General features: G+C 39.1%; 1 protein-coding gene across 14 annotated transcripts in view; it reads right to left on the reverse strand.

Annotated features, from left to right (window-relative positions):
* Positions 1 to 27894, reverse strand: part of TCF4 (transcription factor 4) — a 357326-nt gene that overhangs the window by 232969 nt on the left and 96463 nt on the right. For 13 of the 14 annotated variants that reach the window (XM_032779777.2, XM_032779781.2, XM_032779778.2 and 10 more), the window contains 2 exons: positions 7800 to 7861; positions 4138 to 4234 (listed from right to left, as the gene is read on the reverse strand). The exons of the other annotated variant lie outside the window; for it this stretch is intronic. In XM_032779777.2, the coding sequence (XP_032635668.1) occupies positions 4138 to 4234; positions 7800 to 7861 (159 nt within the window). The remainder of the gene's footprint in view (positions 1 to 4137; positions 4235 to 7799; positions 7862 to 27894) is intronic. 14 annotated transcript variants of the gene reach the window in all.

Consider the following 27894-nt stretch of genomic DNA (forward strand, 5'->3'; position numbering starts at 1 on the left):
TGTGTTTTCTGTGCACAATGGCTAAGAATTGCAGCTGGCCCCTGTTGTGAGAGGGAAGCAGCCAGCAAGGTTTCTTTCATTTCCTCCCTGTGCTTTTGCCAACAGCAGAGCGCTATACATAAACTTGACCCTGACTGTGCAGCTATAAAAATCAACGATTTCCTGTTCACTGGTACAAGCGGGACATACAAAAACACATCAGTTTACAGGTTAAGTGAAGAGCATAGATCAAGGGTTTTTTGAGGCCTTCGATGAATTTCTCATATATTTTCACACTGGGGGAATAAGAAGGTGATGTGGGTTAAGACCCTAACCTTTCACTTTTGTAGGTCTAAGTCCAAAACTGGTTGAAAGAATTGGACTCAGGGTTGTACCCTATCCTTGGTGGCCATTTGATTTGCTAACACCATAAAAACAGCAGATCATTCAAACAAATGTGCTCAAGAGATGATCTGAAATACAACAGGTGTTGCAGGTCTGGATCGAGGTGCATTGGCAGTATACACACTGAATCTTGGTTTTTTTCCCATGCTCGGTATGCTTCTGTCTCTACACAATGCTATTTATCTCCAAGAACACCAAATACTAAAACCTCAGCATTTAAAAGACAATGAGGTAAAATATTTAGGTTTATAGCTCACAGCATTAAAAAAAAACAAATATTTTAAAATATTTTAAAAATTCAAAGGAATTAAAGTTGGTAACTCTTTTCTGCAAAATGAATATTGCTCATCATGTACTTTGCTGACATACAACTCAATTACTGAATTATTGCACTGCCATAAAACATTTATATGAACATTTATTGTTAAGAGTAATAACAATGTAATGACATAGAAAGAAACATCTTAGAAGTTAAAAAATGCTGTTCTTTTAATTAGATAAAAACTATGGATTATGAAACTATTAAGGGCTTAATTTTGTTTTCATGCCACCGTAAATCAGGCGTAATTCCAATGAAGTCAATACAACTACACTAGTATAAAACAGGCTCAAGTTGGATGATAATCAGGCTCTATATCTGTATCAATTGCCAGCAGAAAGAAGAGCATGTGAATAAAATTACAAGTCTCTCTCTGCAGGTGCAAACTGCTCCGCAGTAGATCTGTGGGGACCTCTTCTTTGGATAATTTGATGATCTGACAGGAAGACTGAAACTGATAAAACATGTACTGGGAGTCACAACCCATATTAGTTCAGGATGGACTCAATTAAAGTAAATATGGTGCACTGTTTGTAATTGCAACAATTAGAATTCATCATAAAATCACAAATACAATGTAATCAGCACAAATTAATAGCAGTTTCTGTTATGGAAACGTTTGGGAAATAAACAGCATTACTGATTATTTTATTGAATTATTATTATCATCATCATCATCATCATTAATGATTAGTTAAGTGCGCAAAACCGTAGAAGACGCAGAAGAAAATAAGGTCCTTGCTGCCCAGGGATACTAAAGAATTTATCATGCCTTGAAGAATTCTCTCTCTGTATTTTAAATGATCTTTCTAATCACCAACTTTTGAAACAGTTTGTAAACTGCTCTCTGACTTTCTACTCAGCAGAACATTGCCTTGGCCTCAACTTTGAGGCAGTTTTGTTAATGTCAGGTAAACCGTCTCGCCAAAAACAGAATCCTCTTCTGTTCAAAATCCACTTGAGGTGGAAAATGTAACACCCTGAAAACAATAAGGACCTGTGTTTCAGACCAGACAGCTTATCTGACAGAACAATGCTTTCATTAGAAACAGTGGGAGATTCACAGACTTAGTAGCATTCTCTGGCATAGTACAGCAGATGGCCTTGGCTTCCACATTTAGGACTTGATTCTAACTATTGCAACCAAGGCGGAAGTGCACAGGGACTGCAGCAGAAGTTCCAGGAGGAGCTGACTCCTGGCATCTTGCTGGGGAGTATACATTGCAACAGCTCTCATTCGCCCTCCTCAAAGCTCTGCTGGCCAATGCCCCAGAAGGTGGGGTACCAGTGCCACCACCCACTATTCCTCTCTCCCATTTTGAGTAGCCAGCTTCTGAGGGTGCTAGGAAAACAGCTTCCACTCCCTAATGAGATTGTCTGGCCTCTGCATAGGCAAAACAGGGACACAGGGGGGCTCCTTGCAACATCATCCCTACTTCTTCCCCGCGCACAACTGAGCAGGTTGAGTACAATCTAGGCTTTAGGAGATTAGTGGAAGTGGGGGAATAAAAGTGTGGTTTACATGCCATTTGCTGCTTAAACTGGCACAAATTAAAAAGAATCTGCTCTAATTACCAGAGAATGATTTTAAATTAAGGTTACAAAATGCTTTAGATTGAGGGAGCAAGCTGATTGGCTTCGACAGTAGGCGTGCATTATTACACAATAACACACTTGTCAGAAGCTGTTAGCCTCTCTTTCTCACACACACGCACACTAATCTGCACATGGAGGAACATCAGTATTCTTATCTCCAAATGATTTTATTTTTTCAATAAATATACATACACTGAAACTTAAGGACACTGCAGGAACATTCCACATCCAGACCTTTTAGCATGATGACCATTACAAACCAAGTGCTGCTGAGAGACATCTTGAATTTGACAGTGTTGGTATTTTCAGAAAAATTGAGGCTTGATTGTTCTCTTGGTTGCGGCTGTGAAACTCCCATTGACTCTGGCAATCAGGCTTCAGCAGAAAGATCACATTTAAGAAAAATGTTGTGTTTGTTTGTGTGTTTGTTTGTTTAAATCTAATCAATCAGTTATTTTATTCCTAAAAATGTGCTTGCAAAAGCATTTTATTGTAATGAATACTTTTTGAAATAAGGGAAAGCAGCTTTTTTTCCCAAATGGGGGGGAAACAATTGCAGACTAATGCTATTTATTTATTTATTGGGTAAGGCAGGACCAGAGTTGTAAGAGAGACAGACTTAAATTGCAAAGATCCACATGAAAGGGTTAAACGTGGAAGCATCACTCAGCCCAGTGGGGTCACAGAAGTGTGTGACTATTTGTAACATATTTGCACTGCCTAAACCCAATGGCGTGAGTTAAGAAGGGAGCGTCAGAATTTCCTTGCTTTTGTTGGCTTAAGGCAGACCCTTGAAACTGTTGTAACTAAGTTTTGTGGGGGAATACATACAAATAATTACAAGCTTCAACATTATCCCAAATGTTAAACAACTCACAAGTATTTCCTAATATTAAAAGACAAGGCATATTTTAGGGGACTACATTACATTCACAAAATGATATATCACAGTTACAGCTCTCTGTTTTCTTTGGCTTACATTCAATCACAGCATTTCAGCTAGTTCATTGATAACTACAGTAAAGGGTGTGATCTTGGCCAAGCACAAGGATTACTAATATTTTTACATCATATATTTACTTTAACCAAACTCATTTATCAACCATGATTTAAAGACAGTAGTTATCATTCACTTGCAAATAATTATAGCCTTTCTTTATACTGCTATGGTTATAGCTGCTACACTAAATCCTTGCAAGCTTCATTAAAATGAATGCAGGGACGTCCAAGCTTTCCATAACTGATTTGCCAAACGCCATGAGCTGAATTTGGCTTGTCCCAAGTGGAGCACGTTGCAGGCAGCCTCATCTTTAATCCAGAAGTTTGCAGTCCAGAGAGACTGCAAGTCCCAACAGGCAATGATCCATCACGATTCAGAGAAAACAATGGTTTATGATCTCAATCTCTCGTTATTTATCTGTTACCTCTAAAGAATATTTATTTGTAATATTTTCAGCAACATTTTTTGAACTTTAAAAGTTCTGTTTAATTCTCTGCCAAGCGGTCACACCTTTAAAGAAAACACTTAAGCCTCAGGAAAGTACATTCACCGCTCTATGTAAAAACCCAGTCACTGCTTTAAATGCCATATACTTCTTACATGAAGAAAATAGAGGCTATGCAGTAAACAGCACTGGTATACATTTTTCAAAATATGAGGTTGCTTAAGAGGCAAAATTCAAAATTTCCTCCCAAAGACTATGTACAACAAAACCCAAAACGCTTGGGAGAGAAACAGAAGTCCTCAAATTAAACTACGGTACACTCACTAACTTCCACATTTAAAAATTAAGCCTTTGAAAAACAAAACCACATTAAGAAATTTGATTTCTTCTTACTTTGTATTCTGGAATTGACAAAAGGAGGAGAGAGATTGTCATGTGACCCAAGGTCCCTGCTTGCCATGTGATCATAGTGAGTCCCATCTCCATAGTTCTGTTAATAAATTGGGAAGGGGAAAAGAGTTTTACAATTTTAACATAAACATTTTCTGTAAGAATAACAGAGAAAGAAGTTATACTTTCCCCCTCGATTCTGAATAATGAAGAAAGTTTATTCCCTCCATTGTCCTCTTCCACTGGGTTTGTTGGGGGCAATGCGTTCCAAAATTTATTTGAAGCTGGTTTAAAATTTTTATTTTGTTAGTAATTAATATGCGTTTATTTTGTGGACACATCTGCCTGGTAATTGAGATACTATATCAGGAAGCGTGGTGCTGTGCAAGCCATCGAATGTCTTTCACTTACTGTGTCAGTCTTTCTGCTTTCATATCAGTTGGGGAGAAGAAAGAATATATTTGTTTTTGTTTTTTAAATTCTACTATCTGTAAGTAGAAATCTGCCATTTTAACCCAGTGGCTGTTGCACGCACACAAAGGCAAAATTTGGCCTGAAGTGTGTGGGTGTTTAATACTACTTTTCTCATTAAGGAACAAGACTCCAAAGCTGGGAGGATTAACCCATGAGCTTAACTTTATGCACTGTGAGTACTTCCACTGAAATCAATGACACTAGTCAAGTGTATAAGTTAAACGCATGCGTAAATCTTGTCAGGACCAGGGTGCACATTTTCAAAGCATCCCCAGCCTAGCCTCCCAGTCTAAACTCACAATTACTATATTTGTGCAAAACCTCAAATGTAATCACAAAAATGAACAAGAGTTTGTCCATCTGTAGTGCTGCTATTACATTTGTATCTTCAAACACTGTTACTAATTTCTCACAGCACCTCTCTCAGGCATAGAAATATCATCTTCATTTTCAGCTGGGGAAACTGAGATGCACAGAGGTCAAGTGATTTGCATAAGACAACCAGAAAGCTGATATGGAACCTTGATGAAAATTCAGGATTTCCCCCCAAGGACTGTCCTCATTTCTTTATATGATCTCATGATATACTGGTACACTCACGTTCAGACATGTATGCCTAAATAATTGCGTGTGGAAATTTACAGGTTAATTTTCAAAACATTTTTTTTTCCCTAAAAGCAACCACAAGTGTCAAGGGAGAAGAAAAGGATAAAAATAAAACTGACAGATGTGTGAAGTAATGATGTAATGGATGCTAAACCAGGTATAATAAGAAATGGTGATTGGCTTTTCCTCTTCTATGGAAATGGTTGAGATTCAATCCTGGTATGCAGTAAATGGGGAAAAAATCATTTTGCTCAGCTGGCTGCAGTGTAATGCAAGGCTAAGTAAATTTACTTAGAAGTGTCAGTTGGCATAATGTTAGCCAAAGGCAGAATCTGCCCACAGAAAAAAAAAAAAAAAAAAAGAATGGTCTGAGTACGAACAATAACACTGTCCTTCACCTCACTGGACTCCTACTTTAGGGTGATGGAACACAGCTAGCAATGCTTGCAAACCCTATTCCTTTACATCCATTAAGAGAGAATTAAACAGCAACATAAACAAACTTTTTAAATAAGGGTGAAGCCACATTTTGCCTTGCATAATTTTATATCACAGATTTACAGAATACATGAAGTAATACTGATCCTGAAGTATACTGTGATTTTTTAGCCCAATCCACAGAAAAATATTAAGGCTCTGATCCTGCAACTGGACTGGGGCACAGGCTCAAAGTTTCTGACCCCAGTGAGAGGTCTGCCCAATTAAAGAGCTCAGGACTCGGCCTTTTTCAGAGAGGGTTGATTGTGCAACCCTTACTTACACTGGTGAACTTTTACTTATGTGAGTAAATTTAATGGGACTACTGAGGTGAGTAATGGCCCCCTATGTATGTAAGGGTTATACAGTCTGGCCCATAAGTGGACGGAGCTGTTGGTGCATGTGTGTGTGTGTGTATATATATATACACAGTTTTATTGGAAGGGATATTTCTTATTACTCAAATAAATGGAAATTGAATCCTGAGACTTCACGCAATTCTAAATACAACTTTCTCAAAGTCAAAACTAATGAATTATGTTGTATTCCAGCTATCATAAAAATAACAAGAAATACAGTGTATCTCAGTAATTCCCATGGTAGGTAGTAGTTCAGTAAAGACACTTTACTGTAATACGAATTAATTATGTCAGTGTGTGTGCATTATAATGTCAGGAGCAGGAAAGATTTCCTCATCTCATCCACATAATGCATTAGAATGTCAAACTTGACAGCTGGAGCAATGGGTTGGTAAAGTTACTGGTAAGCAGGAAGATCTTACTGTACTTTGAAGATTAAAGTTAGTAGCACATTGCCTGAAGACAAGAGAAGTCACTATCCACGGCTCTCTGAAATGTTGTGACTTTGGAAATGGAGATATTATCCCTTCAAGCTTGGGGAAAAAGATTGGTGGGCCCTAAATACGTTTGAGGGCTACATTTTCAAGCTGGCTACCTCTGCTGTGCCACCAAAATATGCACAGTCATGAGCAAAAAGGTAAACATTTTTGCAAACATGCATTTGTACATGCAAAATAGGTAAATGTGAATGAAAACTAGTCCTTGTGTGCACAGACACCGAGTTTAAGGATACAGATGCATGTTTGCCTACAAATGAACAATTTTATAGGCAGACTGTAGGCCTCTAGTTGTTGAAAATTGTTCCCAAAAGGTTACGGATCCCTTAAGCTTCACATACATAGTCAGTCGTGAGTTAATGATTTGTTCTAAAGACATTCAGCCTACACCCCCACCAAAGCAGGGAATACCAGTTTTTAAAATGTGTACTCTTGTTAAGTCTTGAACTGTGCCTTTTCACTGAAGAAACCGACAGAGGCTGAGCAGAATGCTGAGGTAGGGCAATGCAGAGATGGTCACCTGAAGAGAGGTCTGAAGTAGAAAGACACTGTAAATGGCCAGATTGAGTGGGAACAAAGAAATGTGGGCTCAGATTTTGCCATCCTTGAGAACATTTGTCTACTCATGAGGAATAGTAGCTTTCCCTTCCAGTAGTTCCACTTCAGTGGGACTACCCAAGGAGTGACGAATAATCCTGCATCTTGGCAGGGTGTTAGATTAGATGACCCTTTCGGTCCCTTCTAACCCTGTAGTTCTATGATTCTAATGTTCTATGATTCTAATGTTAGGAAGAGTGGCAGTGTCTGACCCCCGCTGATGAAGTAGTACATTTTGAGTGTACGAGGGCTTCCCAATACTATGCAATGGATTTTTTGCATGTAGATATCTGTGCCAGTGAGACATAAAATCTCCCAGCAAGCTAACTACAGCAAGTGAAATGTCAACAATAACAAAAAAATGCCTCTTCCAGTACTGAGATAACATACAGTGTTGGATCAATGGCGGATACTGACTAGCAAGGCAAAGTGGCTAATGAAAATTCTTGCTAGCTGTTAGCAGGAGTGGAGCAGGTGTCAAATTCAATTGCAGGATCAGATAAGAATGTAAAAGAAGCAATTTTGAAGAGAAGCTGGTCTACAGCCAACTTTGCATGTACATTTTTCTATGCAATCAGGTGTAAATCTCAAATTTAAGATTGTAAATTTACATATGCAGGAAGTCTGGTTTAGGAAAAAGATTAGATATACTTACCCTGGATGGACTAGGATGTCCTCCATTCCCCCAGGACCCTGAGCTAGTTCTGTCTTCTACATCTAGGGACAAAAAAGTTCTTTAGGCTTTATTGCAATAATTCTTTCCTTTTGTGTAAGCACTTTTAAATTAATGTTTCAAATTAATCTCTTGTTGCCTTTAATTAAGAATCAGGCATAGGGCTACTACGATGACAGTGGCTTCTGACCCATCCACTTAAATTAACTAATTTAAATTCACAGCAGAAATGAACTGGACCCTCAGGAACCAGAGGATTGAACATAAAAATTACTTCAGTGGTTCAGTGTTTCATGAGACTTAAAAACCTGACTCTGATGTACTAGTTACAGTTGTACCAAAATCTTTGCCACAAAATACATATAATCAAACATCAAAAATAAGATGTGATGAAACAGACAAATCCCAGAAGCTAATGTAAAATCCTTTCAAAGTAAATATTCCTACACAGATCCTCACTCAGACCCAATTCAGGAAAGAATGCACTCAAGTACCAGTGAAGTCAAGAGGAGTTACGCACATGCTTAATCGCTTTCCTGAATAGCGATGGATGTAATTACATACTTAAGCGTTTTCCTGAATTTCCTTAATGCCTGATGCAATGCCTATTGAAATCAATGGGAATCTTTCCATTAGCTTTGGATGCTTTCAATATTGTGCTCAACCACTTAAACGTTTCTGCCCCCTCTCTTTGAGGCAGCAGCAACATACAATAGGAAAGATATGGCAAAACTGCAAAGAGGTAGTACAGTCTAGTGTTTAGAGTATGGGCGAGGAAATCAGGACTCCTGCATTCTCTCCTGAACTCTGCTGCTGAACAGATGTATGACTGGGACCTGGTCTACACTTCAAACAAAGGCTGACATAGCAATGGAGCTCAAGTATGTGAAAAATCCTCATGCCTGAGTGCCACAGCTGTGCCAATCTAGCCACTGGTGTGGACACAGCCAGCCTGACAGAAGAATGTTTCTGTCAACCCAGCTACCATCACTCAGGGAGGTGATGTTCCTACACCCCTTCCATTCCTATAGGTTGCATCTGCACTATGGGGTTATCTACAACGCCACAGCTTACCACAATAGCCTCTGTAATGTAGACATGGCCATAGAGTGAATCACTTTCTCGGGCCCATTTTATCCATTTGTAAACTGGATAGCACAATATCTACCTCAAAAAGGTGCTGTAAGGCTTAATAAATTACTCTTTATAAAGTGCTTCAAGATCCTTGGACAAAAAGTGATATATAATTGCTAAGCGTTACAGAATGCAACTCTAAATTTCCCTTGACAAAACTGGAGGAGTATTAGAAAAATGTTATTTCAAGGGTGGAATGCTGTTTCATAACATTTTCTGTTACTGTTTCTCTTGATGCTACTGTAAACAGAATAATTTCTTGTATTCTTTCTGTTTTGGTCTTTCCTAAGGTAAGAAGAGTTGTTGTTTTTATAATGAGGAGCTTTTATTACTGTTAAAGTTGTCACCTCTGTCATAATGAGTTTTTATATTGTTTTAGATTGAGTTTCAGAAAGAAAAGCAGACTAGCTGCTTCAAAGACACCCCAGTTGAGAACAGATGTCCCTCATGGATAGTCAGACAATGAATTGTGTGCCTCAGGGCAGGTCATATTAGTTCTGAGGCTGTATCAAGGCCGAGGAGAAGAGGCTACAGTCCCTAAACTCTACTATTAAGGCTGAAAGCATTATATTCTTAGTGGTGTAGTCAAGGATGCTGGAGTAAGCTTGTATGACCACTGTCCTCATGGAATCCCCAGCACACAGAGCTGGGAATATCATCAGGCTATCCCAGTTACCAAAAAACATTTAATGACTAAATAAGGTGCCAATCCAGCAAAGCACTTAAGGACAGATTTAAATGTAAGCATGTGAGCAGTTGCATTTAAGTCATTTTAATTTAGGGCATTCATTCAATTCAGTGGGAATACTCATATACTTAAAATTAAGCACATGCCTCAGATTGACTAGGGCCAGAACAGTAAATTTCATTCAGTATCTTTTCATGATGTGTTATATTTCACTAAATCTGATTTTGCTATTAATATTATATTTAAGGGCCCCTGTTCTGACACTCCAAGGTCACATATACAATCTTCTGTGAGTCAAAAGGACCCGGGCTCAAAGGGAACTGGCACTCACAAATTTGAGCTGTGGTACTTTTTTCAAAAGAGAAAGAGTTGATGAATGTCCCAGCACTTCCACAACCTGATTCGGGAATAGAAAATGTTACAACATGGTTGAGTTAGTGCTGAAGAAACAAGCTTGACTTCAAAAATTACCTGACCGTGTAGTGCTTGATTTTAAGGATTTTTGTTTTAAAGCACCTTCATGTTTCAAGGCAGAAAATATCTAATGTAATTGTGGATATTTTCATTATCCATATACACGTCTACTCCTTTTTGTACTCCTTCTAAGAGGCTAGTCTCAATTATATGTAATGGCAATGAATTCCACAGACTGTGTTGAGAGAAAAGTATTTCTTTTTACCAATTTTATATTTGTTACCTTTTCATTGCTTTAAATGCCACTGGTACTTATATGATAACAAAAGTGAATAGGAGTGCCCAATTTACCCTCTCTTTACCATTCACATTTTGTATAACTCTATCCCATCTCTCTTTTTCCCCTCCTACCCAAAACAATCCTGTAATTTTAAATCACTTTTCACATAAAAATCTTTCTGTGCCTGTAATCATTCCTATCACTCATCTCTGAATTCCCCAATATTCCCATTATATCTTTTTGAGTTAGTGTGACCATCAATGAACACAGTATTCCAGATTAGGACATAAATTTGGCACATAAGGCACTATTGTATTTCATTAGTATTCTTCATCCAATTTCTTATTAATTTAATAATATCATTACTTGTTATTTGTTAAGCACAAACAGAAGCTTCTAATCTAATTACACAAAAAGGCATATTTGGTCTAGATTGCTAGAGGAATTTTAATCACAGCATTGCATTTAAATATATGTGCGTGAGTATATATAATATATTCTGATATAGATGACTGGGTACATTTGCACTTCTAACTTAGGTCAGTTAAGTGTCTGAGGAGCAAAGCCGTACATTAGGAAATCTAAAATATGGGTAGTATGACTATTAATGTTTTGAAAACAAAATATTTTTATCTTAAAGTTTTTTGTGTTTTATTTTTTCAAATAATAATTCCTATTATCTCAATAAAAGTGCAAGGTGTTAATAACAAAAGATATTCTCAGGTAAATATTTAATTAAGCTCTAGACAAAGAAAGAAAATGTGTATCATTTACCTGACAGATCAGATCATCCATGCCCTTCGGTTAATTAAGCAGGATTTTTTTTTCCATACAATTTGTTATGTAACTGATAATGAATGCTTTCAGGTCCTGATTTAAAGCCCACTGACGTCAGCGGAAATGCTTCCACAATGAGCTTTGGATCAGGCATTGGACCACTATGCAATGACTCTACTATACCTTCCAAAATCCATATTAAACCCCTTAGGCAAACTGGCAATAGTGTATGTTATGCATAACTTTGTCCATGAAAATATCTCTAACTTTCTTATACCGTCTCCCTTATATTTATAATGTTCCTTTCTTCTCTTTCCAAAATACCAAATATGATTACATGAGAATATAAACTAATCACTTACCAGGTGTGCCAAATATCAGCCTGCAGTAAATGTTTATGGCTGAGTTATAAACCTCCAAAAATGGAGTTTATAATGTAAATGCTCTCACTGTGTTAATGATACTGTTGCAAACGTCACCAACAAACCAAGAAAAATACTACAAAACTGGTCTTTTAGCTCCTAAAACTTACTTTGAAAAATAATGAAGATTTGCATATTTGAAAAGGCTAAAATAATTCTGTGTGAAACTGAAAGTGAAACAAAAGTTGTCACTTTGGGTAGTGTTGTTTTCATCCATTACATAATGGCAATAATAACAGTCCTTTCACATTTCAGCAGCACATTTCAACCCCAACACCTCAGGAACAATGAAGGCTGAATTTACAAACTTAACTTGACTAACTTTACTCACATGAGTAATCTCATTAACATTATAGCCTGCAGTATCATCCGTACAAGGCTGACACTCAAACCTACACAGCCATTTGCTGATCCCAGATAGCGTAATCTCCTTTCTCCCTCAGAATCTGACAAAAGTCTGGGAGCAAATTAATTTAGTCGCCGCTCTGTTTTGATGGAAATTGCTGATAGGGAGAAAACATCCAAAGGACTGAGCCAGGGCTGTGAGCGTGCCTCCTACTGAATGTATATATCCACCTTTGGTCAATTCAGTTTACAGTCCTCAGTTGTATTGTACCCATAACTAAGGTACTCTTGAATTCCCAAGTGACAAAAGTGGCATGTAATGCTTTGCTTTTCTTTCCATCTACAGCTTAGCTCAGAGACTGTGAACATTCCTTCCTGCTGTAGTACTCACCATAGTAATCCATGCCTGTGTAACCTCAAGGATAGATTACTGCAATGTGTTCGACTTGACGCTGCATTTGAAAAGCACCTGGAAGCTTGAGCCACTGAAGAATAGAGGCTTGTCTAATGAGTGGACTGACCTCTCAGGAGCACATAACACCAGTGCTCCATTCTCTGATGTGGCTGGTGATCTGCCAGAACAAGAGTCTGATATGCTTCAAGGGGCAGTGCAAACTGCATCATCTTGGTCGAGCTTTTAAAAGAATGCCATCAACCTGAAAATTACATGTGTGTCTGGAAGCTTTATATCCACCTGATCCAGCAATCTGATCCGTGGAGGCAAACTCTTGCACATGCATGGAGGTCACTGAAATCCACTGTACTTTGCACAGATGTAAGGGCCCACTTGTGTAGATCCAAATGCAGGATCAGGAACACAGTTGCAAGTAACACAAAGATTCATATAGCTGACAGCAAATAGCAATATTTCCCTATTTTTCAATTCGATTACATCGTGTTTTTGACACAGCTTTGTGTTTTCAGTTTTACGGGTTCCCCTGTCTGGTCAGTTTGCTCCTTGATAAAATAATTCTTATGACCATCAGCCACGAAGCAAAAAAATCCTTATAACGTTTACATACATGAATTTTTTTTAATAAGGACATTATTTAATGCATGCTCTATCAGAAACTTTCTTTCTTTCTTTGAATTTAGTAAATTTAAAAAAATCCATATTGTCAGGCCCTTTTATCTGATCTAGGGAAATGCAACCTAGGTGAAGTTACTGTAAGATGAGCGCAAAACTGGTTGGAAAATAGCTCCCAGAGGGTATCAGTGACTCACAGTCATGATGGAAGGGAATAACAAGTGGGGGCCTAGAAGGATCAGTTCTGGGTACAATTCTGATCAATATCTTCGTCAATGATTTAGATAATGGTATAGAGAGCACAACTATAAAGTTTGTGGATGATACCAAGTTGGTAGGGTTTGCAAGTGCTTTGGAGGATGGGCTTAATATTCAAAATGATCTGGACAAACTGGAGAAATGGTCTGAAGTAAATAGGATGAAATGCAGTAAGGACAGTATGTAAAGAACTCCATTTAGGAAGGAACAATCAATTGCACGTATACAAAATGGGATAGGACTGCCTAGGAAGGAGTACTACAGAAAGGGATCTAGGGGTCACAGTGGACCATAAACTAAATATGAATCAACAGTGTAACACTGTTGCAAAAAAAGTGAACATCATTCTGGGATGTATTAGCAGGAGTGTTTTAAGCAAGACATGAGAAGTAATTCTTCTGATTTACTCCATGCTGATTAAGCCTCAACTGGAGTTCTGAATGCCACATTTCAGTAAGGATGTGGACAAATTGGAGAAAGACCACAGAAAAGCAACACAAATGATTAAAGGTCTAGAAAACATGATTTATGAGGGAAGATTGAAAAAATTGTGTTTGTTTAGTCTGGAAAAGAAAAGACTGAGAGGGGACAGGATAACAGTTTTCAAGTACATAAAAGGTTGTTACATGAAGGAGGGATAAAAATTGTTCTTCTTAACCTCTGAGGATAGGACAAGAAGCAACGGGCTTAAATTAAAGCAAGGGAGGTTTAGGTTGGACAGTAGCAAAAGCTTCCTAACTGTCATGGTGGTTAAGCACTGGAATAAATTGCCTATGGAGGTTGTGGAGTTTTTTAAGAGCAGGTTAGACAAACACCTTCAGGAATGGTTTAGATAATACTTAGTCCTGCCATGAGTGCAGGGGACTGGACTAAATGACCGCTTCTGTGATTCTTGGAAGCAGTCCCACTGAAATCAATGGAACTTCTTACATGCTTAAAGGTAAGCCCATGTTTTGTGGCTTCCTGAATTGAGGTTTCAATATCCTCTGCTAGGAAGCACCCTGCAGCTGTGTGTGTCACCACGTCCTTTTGGCACTGCATGTGGCAGCTGCCAGAAGGGACTATGGACTGCTCAGAATCCCAGGGAACAGCAGATACATCAAAACTAGGGTGCTCCCAGATTCTGAACATCCCACAACAATTCACGATAGCTGGGACTAATAAGGAGGAGGGCTGCCTCAGGGGGGAAAGGGGGGTAGAAAGAGGGTCAGTAAGCGGGTTGGGTTTGGTAGCTTATACCAAGTCAGAAGGAAGTTCCTAAAACATTGTTCTAGTCACCCACATATGCTATTCAGTACCAGATTAGGAAAACTGTACTGATAGCACAGTTACAGGGCATGCCCCTCCTCCATCCCCCTTCTCTCTATAGCCCGACACAAAGCAGATTATAAAAGATGAAATTTCTACTTGTCCTAGACTTCACCGAAAACTCCTTGCCATCAACCTTGTTTCAACTTAAGCCTTTAAAATACCCAATTTTTTCCACCTATGTTAAAGTTTTGGCCTGTGATCTGCGAGTGACAAGCAATCGCTCTTGGACATTATCTTCAGGGGTTGTGTCTTAGCTTTCAACCAATCTTCTTTGTATTTAGACTTAAATGTGCAAGCCACACTATATTACTCTGCAAAACATCAATGAGAAGGCTTAATTAAGTAACACTGACAGATAAATCCATTTCTTTTGCAGTAATCAAATCAAAGCAGGTTGACATAACACAGGAACTTAATACAGTTATTCCCTGGTAATTGGAAAAAGGCCCTTTACTTCTCATTAAAGCAATCTTCTGGGTATTGGCATAATAAGAAGGCTCAGGGCTTTAATATTGCCCTATAAAAGCCTCAAGATACAGACCCCTTAAGCAAACATGCCTGATTATCTAATTCCTTGATCACAGCGGAACATGTAGTTCCCATTGTTTAAAACTACTAATTCTTTATCTCAGTTACAGTTTTAAAAAAGTAAATCAATATGAAGTACACATGATGGAGATCTCTACAAAAACAAACTCTAGGTGGGGGGGAAGGACGTATTCTTTAAACAACTTCAGTTCTTCATCTTGAAAAATGCACTCTGACGAAGGTGAAAAGGTTTTTATATACATATGAATGTATCAACATTATTCATAATAACAACTTTGATTATATCTATACATTTGTTTAAAAATAAATAATAACCTTGTAGAATATTTTTTTACCCCTACAGAGTGGAATAAAACTCTTTCAGTTTCTGGGTGAAGGCTTCCCAGTCTTAATATGCTGCCACCCTGGTGCCCTATTCCTAACCCTCACCTTTGACAATGTGGAAGGGCTACAAACCCCTTGCCTCTGTGCAACAGTTCTCCACATGCAAGGTAGAATCTTGAATGTCACAGGCACGGGTCTAGAGCTTGTTTGATGGGTTATTCTCAGCATGAATCCCTGAACAGTTCTATTTGCCTGTGGCCATGATGGGGTTATATGTGGCATACAACATCAAAGTGCTCCACGAACAGATGGAAGTCTGTCCCTTACATATTTGTCCATTGTTCTCTTTATTTTGTTTGCAGGATTTTTTGAGTGAGATGTGGTACACTATCAACAGTCAAAGGCTAACCCCGGGGGAGGCAACCTATGGCACGAGTGCCGAAGGGGGCACGCGAGCTGATTTTCAGTGGCACTCACACTGCTTGGGTCCTGGCCACCGGCCAGGGGCTCTCCATTTTAATTTAATTTTAAATGAACCTTCCTAAACATTTTAAAAATCTTATTTACTTTACATACAACAATAGTTTAGTCATATATTATAGACTTATAGAAAGAGACCTTCTAAAAATGTTAAAATGTATTACTGGCACGCAAAACCTTAAATTAGAGTGAATACAATGACTCAGCACAGCACTTCTGAAAGGTTGCTGACCCCTGGGCTAACCATTCCTTCATAAAATGGTACTCAAAACAATTATGCATTTTTCAATTTCTTGAAATGAAAAAAAATTATCAGCAATTACTATTCAGTAAGTTTACCTTAATTCACCACAAATTAGTACTACACGTATTCCAAAAAATAATTCTGTGAACTCCTAGGCCCTGATCCTGCAAAGATTTAAGCATATGTTTACACGTCATGAGTAATCTCATTAAAGTCAATGGAACTATTCACAGGGCATGTAAAGTTGAATATGTCTTTGCAGGATCAGGGTCTGAGGCCTGGTCTACTCAGAAAATTAAATTGACCCAGCTATGTCTCTTAGGGCTGTGAAAAATTTCACATCCTGAATGCCATAGTTAGCTAGGCCTAATCCCCAGAGTAGGCTCGTTAGGTCAACGGAATATTTCTACTGCCTCTTGGCGAGGTGGATTATTAACTACACTATGGAAAAACCCCTCCTGTCGATGTAAGAAGTATCTACACTACAGTGCTACAGCGACACAGCTGCAGCGCCATAGATGTGCCCCTTTAGCAGTCTAGTATAGACATGGCCTGAAAGGGCAACTTAACCATGAATAATAAACAACATGCATTTAATAAAAAACAAATAATCTTGGACAAACTCGGTAAATTTTAGTAAACAAAGAGAGTGCAGTGGATACAACATAGACTCTGCACAATGTCTCAATAAATCCAACTTGAAAATGTAGTTAAAATTGGCTTGGTTATAAGCAGGGACCTACCAAGTTCATGGTCCATTTTGGTCAATTTCACAGTCGTAGGATTTTAAAAATTGCAAATTTCATGATTTCAGCTATTTAAATCTGAAATTTCATGGTGTAGTAATTTAAAGGGTCCTGACCCAAAAAAGGAGTTGTGGGGGATCGCAAGGTTATTGTAGGGGGTTGCAATACTGCTATCCTTACTTCTGCACTGCCGCTGACAGCAGCGCTGCCTTCAGAGCTGGGCAGCTGGAGAGTGGCAGCTGCTGGTTGGGAGCCCAGCTCTGAAGGCAGAGCTGCCACCAGCTGTAGCGCAGAAGGATGGCATGGTGTGGTATTGCTACCCTTACTTCTGCGCTGCTGCCTGCAGAGCTGGGTCCTCGGTCAGCAGCCACCACTCTCCAGCCACCCAACTAGTAAGACAGCAGCGCAGAAGTAAGGGTGGTATGGTATGATATAGTATTGCCATCATTACTTCTCCACTGCTGCTGGCAGGGTACTGCCTTCAGAGCTGGGTACCCAGCCAACATCTGCCACTCTCCGGCGGCCCAGCTCTGAAGGAAGTGCAGAAGTAAGGGTGGCAATACCGTGACACCTTTAAAATAACCTTGTGACCCTTCTGCAACTCCCTTGTGGGTCAGGACCCCCAATTCAAAAAATGCTGGCCTCCCTATGAAATCTGTATAGTATAGGGTAAAAGCACATCAAAAAAACCAAACAGATTTCATGAGGAGGAGACCAAATTTTACACTCTGTGACGCGTTTTTCATGGCTGTGAATTTGGTAGGCCCTAGTTATGAGCACACACATGGATTCAACACCATAGTACTATAAACAAAGAGTAATGGGAAAAGGCAATGTACCAAGTTTGGGGGAGCTGCCTCAGTGCTGTAATACAGAGATCAGTATTAGGCACAGTTTCATTTAATGTCTTCATTAACGATTTGGGTGGGGGAACAAATGCAAATTACATGATTCCATTCATAGATGATACTAAGCTGGACGGTGTTGTATACTGTAGTGAGGACAATGAAGTAATGCTAAGGAACACAGTGTCCAATTCTGCAAGCCCTCTTTAGTGGAACTTCCATTGTCTGAATTCTCTGGGAGTTCACCATAGAGAGGGCTTGGAGTCAGAAATATGGTTAGAAAATAACAAAAGGACATTTTTCCTGGAAAAATGCAAACTACTAGCTGGAGAAATAGTCCAAAATACAGATTTTAAATGAAAGGAAAGTGCTTGGAAAGCATCGACATCCAAAAAAAACTAGGCCGATATGGGACAGTAACTTAGACAAGTTTGCAGCATTATAGGGTTTGGAAAAAAATATCACTGGGAAGTTTGGGATCCAGAGTCATCACATCATGAAGCAGGAGGTGATACTTCCTTTACATATAACACCTTGGTGATACTGCACCAAGGCTGTTGCATACAATTCTGGACACTTTGCTCCCAGAAAAAGGTCAACAAATTGGAGGAAATTCCAGGAGTAACAAGAATATGTGAGAGCTGGAAAACAAAACTGTGGATTAACTGCTTCAAGGAAGAGATAGCATGTGAACGGTGAGATGAAATGACATGGCGATATAGACCTGGCGATATAGTTGAGAACATAATAGTGACCAAAAAATGACATGAGTAAACAGAGAAAAAAGGGCACAGCAGATGATCTTGTCAGGTTTGGGAATGATGAACGATGACTGACATATTGCTCCTCCATACATATACATGCTGCCTAACCATGTGCCACACGCAGAGCAAGCATTCAGTGAAAGTGACAAGATTATGAGATTAAGATTTGCACCAAGAAAGGCGTTCTGAAAGCAACCATTGTTTTCAAAAACACGGGCTAGAGTGTCACGTTTTGAATGATGCTGTGGGAAAACAGCCATTAAGCTAACAAACTGTATTAGACTGATCTTATTTGATTGGTACTGCTGTTATTTATTAGAGTGCATGGATCACCGCCCCAACCTTTCTGTGTAGAAACAGATCAAATTCAAAATCTCACACATCAGTCACCTAACCTTATGTCATACCTTCTGCATTAGGAAAGGTGTGCCATGACTCTGTGCCAGGATGATTACAAACCTCAGCTTTCATCCAGCCTTCCCACAATAGCTCTCCCGCTCCACCACCATCACCTTCACAGAAATCAAATAAATTATTTACACTCCCTGCTGACTGGAGTGAAGAAAAAGAGAAAGAGAGAGAGAGACAGAGAAATACACCTAATTGTGTACACTTTAAAATGCTGAGTGGGGCTCAGATATCAAAATGATGGTACTGTATAAAAACAGATAGATTTAAGCTTCCTGCCACAAGATAAACCTTGCAGCTACTCTAAAATAGAGGCTGAAATCCCAGCTCTTTTTAAGTCAGTGCAAGTTTCATCATTGACTTCAGTTGGGCCAGGATTTCATCCAAAGTTCTTCATGTTTGCTTTAGATTCAGTGTAAAGAAAGGGAAGAATAACGTGAAATACAGAGACAACCAGCATGCTGGGAAATCATCACTATAAGACTAGTTGCCACTGCAAGGATGTAGTAATCAAGAGATTAATTAAGCATCCAGTATTTAAAAATCTGTTTCTGAAAAATCTCCACTCTCTCAATTTCAGAAAGACACAAATGCTTAACTGTGTGTTTTCTTAATTTTCCCCTGAACAGTTGCCAACCAATACTTTAAAAAAAATACTAAATACAGTGCTGAAAAAACTGAAATTCCAGACATAATAACTCTAGAGGAAGTAAAGTTGTGTATATATATATAATGTAATGTATTATTTATTATTACTGTTATTCATAATATTTTGGTTCCAGAAATTATCTAAGTAAAATAACAAAATGCTATGACAGAGCGGCATAGATACTGGAATACAACAATCTTCTAATGTATGGCTATATATCCACTCTTAATAATTAATAATATATATATTTTTGTTGCTGAGTTTTCTGCTTTGAAATTCACCTGGAAAGGAAATGGATAGGTGACATTCCAGAAGATCAAATTTAGGTGAAGTTTTGGATGATCAGCTGCTGAGCACAACAGTTAATATCAAAATATTAAACAAGCTAGTTTTCCAAACAAAACACAAAATGACATAGTCAAAATTAATATATATGTTTATTCCCTGAGAAGAGGATACACAGTATTTGTATTGGAAACACATGCATTCCAAACCTCTGGAACAAACTATCAAGAGAAGTGTTGGATTCTCCATTTCTTGATGTCTTCAAATCAAGACTGAATTCCTTTCTGGAAGAAATGCTTTAGTAAAACACGTTATGCTTCAGTCAGAAACAAGTTATTGGGCTCAGTACATGGGTAACTGTGTGACATTTAATGGCCTGTGTTATCCATGAGGTCAGACTAGATGATTTAATGGTCCCTTAAACTCTATGAATTGATGGATCTTAATGCACACTGGCATACACCTATCCCATATCTGCCTAGTTGCTGTGGTATAATCATAAGGGTGGATTGCAGAGAATGGCGACAAGATGAACCTCCTCACAAAAGTAATTGCTACCAGAGACTCAATCTTAAAACAAAGAGAGTTAAGGAAGACCTAATGATGTTCAAGTCTTGGTTTCTGCAATGAAAGGATTGCTAGGAGGGATCCAGGTCTTTTTGACATGGGACATCTACGATCAGGAGGAAAAGCTGGAGTAAGGTCTATAGTCACAATTCTGCCCATGAAAGTGGGTCCTGTCAGGAAACTACATGCCTGACAAACCATGCATTTCCAAACTGTTTGAGTTCTTTCAGCTGAATCAACTGGACCATGTGATTTTTATTATTTGAATAATTCTTTCCAATGGATATTCACTTTCTGACTGGATGTTCATCAAGATTACCAGCTGAGTAATCTCAGGTGTGAGAGTGTGTGAGCTTTGTTCCACCTGAAAGACAACAAAAGAGTCCTAGGTACCGGTCCCTTGGTCCCAGAAGAGCCATCCCTCCATCTGCAATGTCACCAAAACACTTTCCCTTCAGAGGGCTGCCACTGTTATTATCATCATGTGAAGGCCTTAGAGACAGATATCAGCCCCAAAGGCGAGAGTGGTGAACTGGAAATGCAGTAGGCCTACACTAGAATTCACCTTAGTAGAAATGATGTCTGGATGTAAAAGATATTTATGTATGCATCCTGAAGGAGATTTAACAGAAGAAAATCTCCTGGCTTTCAGGAGAGTTTCTATTCTGATTCTTTCGCCATTCTCAATCATTATAGATACAGAACTACTCTTTTGCTTCAATTCCAACTCACCCACTTTTGCCACCATTACGGCATACAGACAGGATTTCAAAGAAACACCGTTTGATCAAGGACTGGTACAGCAGAGTTAGTTTCCCATGAAAATGTGTTTGTTTTGGGAAAATCTTCTCTTTTCAGGTGACTGGGGAGAGAAAATAGGAAGTATCCTAAGAGCAACGAGTTCACTGTACTCACAAACGTACCCTTTTTAATAGAACCTGGAAGAAATTTGATTTGACACAACACTTTTTTAAAGAGGAAAGTCGGAAGGGGGCCCTGACCAGGTGGCATTGGGAACAAGTTTCTGGTGCAGACTCCAATTTCAGTTACATCAGTATAAAACCAGAATAACTTTATTACACTTTACTGAAGATTTTACATCTCTGTAATTGTGAAGAGTATGCTGACCTACATATTTTCTGTGAAGGTGCAGAGACAGTACCCTTTCCTGACTTCTCTTTAAATCTTCTTAGGAGGTGGTTATATGAGGGAATGGAATTAACGTCTAGCCTGTAGGCTAAGGCTAAGGCACCTTTATAAACCATAGTACCACCTCAGGGTTTCATGCCTATAATCTTCTAGATCGAGATGGTGAGGATCTAAGATTTTCCTCTTTTTCCTCCTCTTCTTCAAGATCAGTTTCTCTGTCTCCTTAATTGAGCAGTTGGCCAATGACCTGATTGTTGATCTGCCTTGGTCCAGCAGCTGACTCACTTGGAACGGGTGGTAAAATTCATTGTGGGAAAGGCACTCATGATGGAGGAGGAGCCTATAATGGAGGCCTGACGATGCCACTCAAAACAGTGAAGCTGTTGTCATTGTTGTCCCTAGAACAGATGTTCCTGAGCCATCACAGGATAAAAATAAGGCTTCAGATCAAAGATTTAATGGGGATGGAAGGGGCACACATCTGAAGGGCTGGAAAAGAAAAGGTGACAGAACAAAAAGAGTGCACAGGAACTGCCAGAAGTATAATTAATTGAACTAAAGGCAAAAGGAACGACTGAGGAGGACAGGAAGGGCAGCCCATATTCCCCAGGGTGGTCAATGGATTGGGTGTTACAGTACCTACAGAGAAGAAGAACAAAACCATGCAGCTCATGCTGGCAGCAGAAGAGAAAAAGAATGATTTGTTTAAAAAATAAACTAGATTCCGTTTTCTAGTACATTAGCTCAGAAAGCTTATTGCTTTTCTGCTCTTGGAAACATACCACCAGGTGTTCCTTCAGTGAGTTTAAAGCACTCTTGGGAAGGTGAGTTAGTGATATTAGTCAGCTGTTGAGTGGCTTTGAACATGGAGCTCTTTCTCAAAAGTTAATCACAAAAAAGGTTTTAATGAAAACCGTGTGGACTGTAAAGATCCGCTAGGGTACATATTTTCCTTATTACATTAACATACAATACTGCACAGTATAATTTTGAATATTATAGGAAAGTACAGTCTGTTATGACTGATTTTTTTTAGGTTGGGCCAAATGTATGAATTTACAATTAATAGGGATTAATAAGTACTGCTAAGTGCTTAGAATCTGTAGGTAATGTACGGTACTTACTGTATATACTTGATCATAAGCCGATTTATTTGTAAGCCGACCCCTTCAAGATGGATAAGTAAAAATGGAAATTTTTTATAAGCCGTTCATAAACTGACCCTATAACTCAGGGGATGGCAAACTTTGGCTCCCAGGCAATCAGGATAAGCCACTAGGGGGCCAAGATGGTTTGTTTACCTTGAGCGTCCGCAGCCTGCTCTGACGGGCCAGACCGGGCAGCGCGGCTGCAGTCTGTTCCAGTGGGCTGGGCCAGATGGCACGGCTGCAGCATGCTCCAGCGGGTTGGGCCGAGCGGCATGGCCGCAGCATGTTCCAGCAGGCTAGGCCGGGCGGCACGGCCGCAGCATGTTCCAACGGGCTGGGCTGGGCGGCACAGCCGCAGCATGTTCCAGTGGCCTGGGCCGGGTGGCACGGCCGCAGCATGTTCCAGGGGACTGGGCCAGGTGGCACGGCCGCAGCATGTTCCAGCGGGCTGGACCAGGTGGCACGGCCGCAGCATGTTCCAGCGGGCTGGGCCAGGTGGCACGCCCACAGCATGTTCCAGCGGGCTGGGCCAGGTGGCATGGCCGCAGCATGCTCTGGCGGGCCAGGAGGCACAGCCACAGCCTGCTCTGGGGGACAGGACCTAGCGGCACGGATGCAGTCTGCCAGCCTCAGAGCTGCAGCTGCTTCGGAGGCTGGAGGGAAAGCAGCATGGCCAGAAGCAGAGAGACTCTGGCCCCGCCTCTTCCCTTCTGGCTCTGCTGGCTCTGCTGCCTCTCCTTGCCCCCTCTGTTGGGGGGGGAGGGGCTGTGTCCCACCTCTCTCTCTCTATACCCGTTCATAAGCCAACCCCTTCTCTGGTGCTTCCCTTTTTTACTAAAAAAATTCGGCTTATGAACAAATATATACCGTATTTCCTCATGTAAATCTGCCAATATATTTTTATTCTGATCAGTTAAACTCTCTAGTAATCCAGCCCTCAGTGTCTTCTGAAAAGAGATTGTCAAATGTGTTCAAGTGTCTGACATGATCTAACGTCCACAGAAGACTAGATGGAAACTAAAAAACATCTTGCTCATGGCCAAATTCACATTTGATCTTTGCCTTCAGAGGGAAAATATTAGCACATCAGCCATGGAACGTAATTAAAGAAAAGGGGGTTAAAATTGGAAATGTCTTTAAATGAAAGAATGGCAACAGAGACTACCTTAGCTACATAAAAATGACAGAAAAAAAGCAAAAGATTCTTTTTGCATACAGGACATACTAATGTTTGAATACATCCTAGTCCCTGCTAATTCTTTCCTATTGTAGGAGTTATGGATACGTCAAAAGATGAAAAGGGTGGGAAAAAATACCAGAATTTAAATATAATTATTTATCACTTAGACTAGTTGAGGATAAAGACAACATGGTCATGTGGTCACTTGGGAAGTGAATGCATGTGTCCAAGGAGTCAAGAGCAGAGAGGTGGAAAGAAGTTAACATCGTGGAGGGCCATGAAAACAAGAACAAGGAACTTGAATATGATTTGAGAGACAACAGGGAGTCTGTGAAAAGGATTTAAGAACAACTGAATATGGGTACAGAATCAGGTGAAGTAAAGCATTTTGATTCACTGGTAGTTTGGGATATCAGGAATGTCAGAGAATAAGATAATTCAGACTTGGACAAGAGTTTTTGTGGTGGGGAAGGAAAGGAACATAAATATATATACAAATACAACATGCAGCAATTCACATATAATTATCCCTTACATTGCAGCAAATAGATTAAGAACAGATTTGAAGTGGCAAAATTCTACTACTTACTTGATAAACAATTTACTACTGGTTTGCTCAGGGGATTAGGTACAAAGCTTTCCTTTTTTTCAAAGAAGTAGAACCAGCTGCCAGATATATACAATACACTTCAATAGCGTCTGTTAAAGCCACAAATAATTGGAAATTTCATTTGAATCAGATGGGCAATTTATTTTATGCCTGAATTTGCAAAGTCTATACAAATATCCATGGACAGTTTGGGTCCTCACTTAACAGCATTTGCTGTAAAACTTCAACAGTGTAAACAAACGAAACTGTTCTCAATATTAATATCCATAAAAAAAGAACTAGATTGTCCTGCCTTCAAATGAGGTTATAAAACTTCACATGATTATTCAAATTGAGTTACATAAGCTATTTTCTAAAACACATATAACATAGGCTTCCCACATTATGGACAGCTGACTTTCACATATCCTTATATTTATGTTTACAGAAATCCAGCTATAAATCTGGTTTTTAGCAAATATACTGACACTAGAAAAAATGGTAAGAGAGAGATTAATGTACTTATATTCTTTAAAATTCACTGATACAATTTTTGCCTCATCAGGTTAGTGGGGGTGTGCATTGCTGTTGGTTTGTCTGGGTTTTTAGAGTAAAATGTCTTTTCTTCTTGATCTTCATTTTAATTTGATGTGGGGAGGCGCAGGGGGCGAGGTTACTGGCTAGAGTCAGACTTTACAATTATCCACTTTTCTGTTAAATGCTGTTATTCAGATGCTATTTTTATCTATTATTTCCTTGTTATAGGGTTTTTTACATAAATATATATTTAAAATACTAAAAAAAAAGGTTTTTGATCTATAACATATTATTTTAAAATACTTAATTCTTCGATTCACCCAATAAACTAACAGCACTCCAAAGCCATTACTGTTTATCAGATGAATTCAGATGATGTACATACATTCCAGAATCACATGCTAAAAATGTTTTAAGATGAGCAGATTTATTTTTTTAAGATAATTCATTTTAGTCTTTGGTGATGAATGTCCCAATAGGAAGTAAGGGGGACACTTAAGATCCAAAGTACACTTCATGTCTAAATCCAAAGGAAGTGGAGGAAGTTTCAAATCTGAGGGGACCAAGCTCATAAGAATATACTGTAGAAAACAAACATGGACTTTCCAAGAGGGTAGACTGTATAATCTCTCTCTTTTCCCTCTCTGACTCTGTGATTCTTTTTTCTTTCTCTCCTGATGTACAAAACTCCTGTGGACCACCAGTTTCCAATCTACAGGACGTCACTGTATGAAGCACCCTGCTGGCGACTTCACTCCTCTCCCGCCCCCTCTCTTCCCTTCCCCCCTTCCCCCTGAACCACTCTTCAATCATGGGCCAGCAGGTTAATTGTTTCATGGTATTATAAAAGTTTTTAAGTTCACTTTGATGCACTGAGGAGACATTTCCAAGGACTGAATGACTGTTCTGAAATAGCACAGGGGACCACAACCAAGTCCAAGGGGGAGTATGCTAGGAGGGACAGAATGGTTTTAGCAACTGAGAAGGGGTCTGCATATATTTGTCACTGGGATCATTCCTCCCCCTTCTACTCTGCTGAAACTGCCTAATATACTTATTAGAACCAATTATTTTTCCTACGAGTAGAGTAGGAAGGTTCTACTGTTGCTTTGCGATATCCGAGAAGCGTTGGTGGCACTAGCGGCCAGATTTTACTTCCTCATTTTAATGTTTGCTCTGTTCCTTCTCTGAGCGAATTCTGCTTTAAGCTCCTGAATAAAGCTATAATGTTTCCTGCCTTCTCTTATGTGATCTAAATACTAGAGCTTTATAATGGAAATATGAGCATTATTAGAACATGCCAAGTTATCGTAATATGCAGGCATGCACTAAATCAGGTTACAAACAATAACAACACATTCATCTTCTGAGCAAAAAAAAAAAACCATGATCAACCTTTTCAAACTTGGGCAAGTAAATTCATATTTAGTGACCTACACAAAAATGGCCAAATTTTTAAACATGCTTTACACCCACAAGTTCCATTTGCCAAATATACTACTAAATATCGGATCACTTATTTAGGTGCCTAATTTCAGGTTTCAGAGTATGAAAGTTTAGGCCTATATGAACAATAAGCTATACTCAAGGTATGGTAATGTTTTAAAGAAAAACAGAACTACAACAAAAGGCACTTGATTTCTGGAGGCGTTGTGAGACATATGGGTGCGTGGACAGATGAATAGAAAAGATTCCCAATTGTAAAGCCACACCTCCAGTACACACATCCAGTGGCCCCTATTCCACTCTAAGATCAAAATCAAGGTACCTTGAGAGTCCAGTCCCCTGCATGCATGGCAAGACTAAGTATTATCTAGACCATTATCTAGTTTTATCTAGAATCATTATCTAGAAACCATTTTCTAGTATTATCTAGAATCAGTCATGAAAGCCTATTCCAAAATAACTGTCACCTACAGTAGACAAAATGAAACATTTTTGCAACAACGCAGTTCCAGCAAAGTGAAGCAATGCAGCCTCTATGTGATTCAATCAGAGATCAGTCACAGCAGGTGGTCTGATCATTATTTCAGTTAAGTGTGCCAAATTTTTGCCAACACAGCAGTTATACCATGATATTTGGTTTAGCAGGCCATGAAATATTAGGAAAAACTGTACTCAAGTAATTAAAGATAGATAATTAATTCCTATGGACTGTATTTTTCATTTTCTTACAATTAGTAACCAGCACAATAGACCCAATATCCTTTTGACATAGAAAGATGTACATAAGCACATTGTTGGACCTACACATGTACTTTTAGAAAAATCTGTGCAGTGTTTCTTTGAAACTATTTTATTCTTTCAGAGTTAGAGTAAAATGTTAACATACTACCTGGTATATTACTTATTCAGGATCAGGTTAACATTCAGAGAATCAGGATCAAGATTCTGGTTTGCTGGCTGGGAAGTATGCTACAAAGGGTAACCAAATTTCTAAATGCCTATCCTCTTTTTGGCGCTTCTCTTGTGCAGCTACATGGTGTGAAAATTCTTCCATTACAAGGAAGAATTTCATTACATATTTCACTATATCACAATCCCACAGGAAGAGGAAATACACATTTCCAATAATGTGCAATACAAAGTCTAGCTGCTAACAATAAAAAAGAAATGAATTTGCCATTCTGTTTAAAACATATATCCTTTACTGGAGCAGTAAGTAAGCAGGTCAGGGGATCACTAGGAAGTCAGCATTTTGTCATAAGATTAAACTATTTAATATTTTCCTCCCCATCTAATCCTGGACACAACCACCATATGTGCAAGTATGTCCCATTTTCCCCACAACCCCTCCAACATAGTGCCCTCCCATAGCAAAAATTTGATGGATCTTAACAGGAGTCAAATTCCATTTTTATTTAAAAGACGTTCTTTATGAGCTACACAAATTGAAGATGTGTAAGAAATCAGAGATGGGAGAGATCTGTGAAATCATTTCGTCTTATCCCTGTAGA

This window comes from Chelonoidis abingdonii, chromosome 6 (genome assembly GCF_003597395.2).
Source record: "Chelonoidis abingdonii isolate Lonesome George chromosome 6, CheloAbing_2.0, whole genome shotgun sequence".
NCBI classification, from domain to species: domain Eukaryota; kingdom Metazoa; phylum Chordata; order Testudines; family Testudinidae; genus Chelonoidis; species Chelonoidis abingdonii.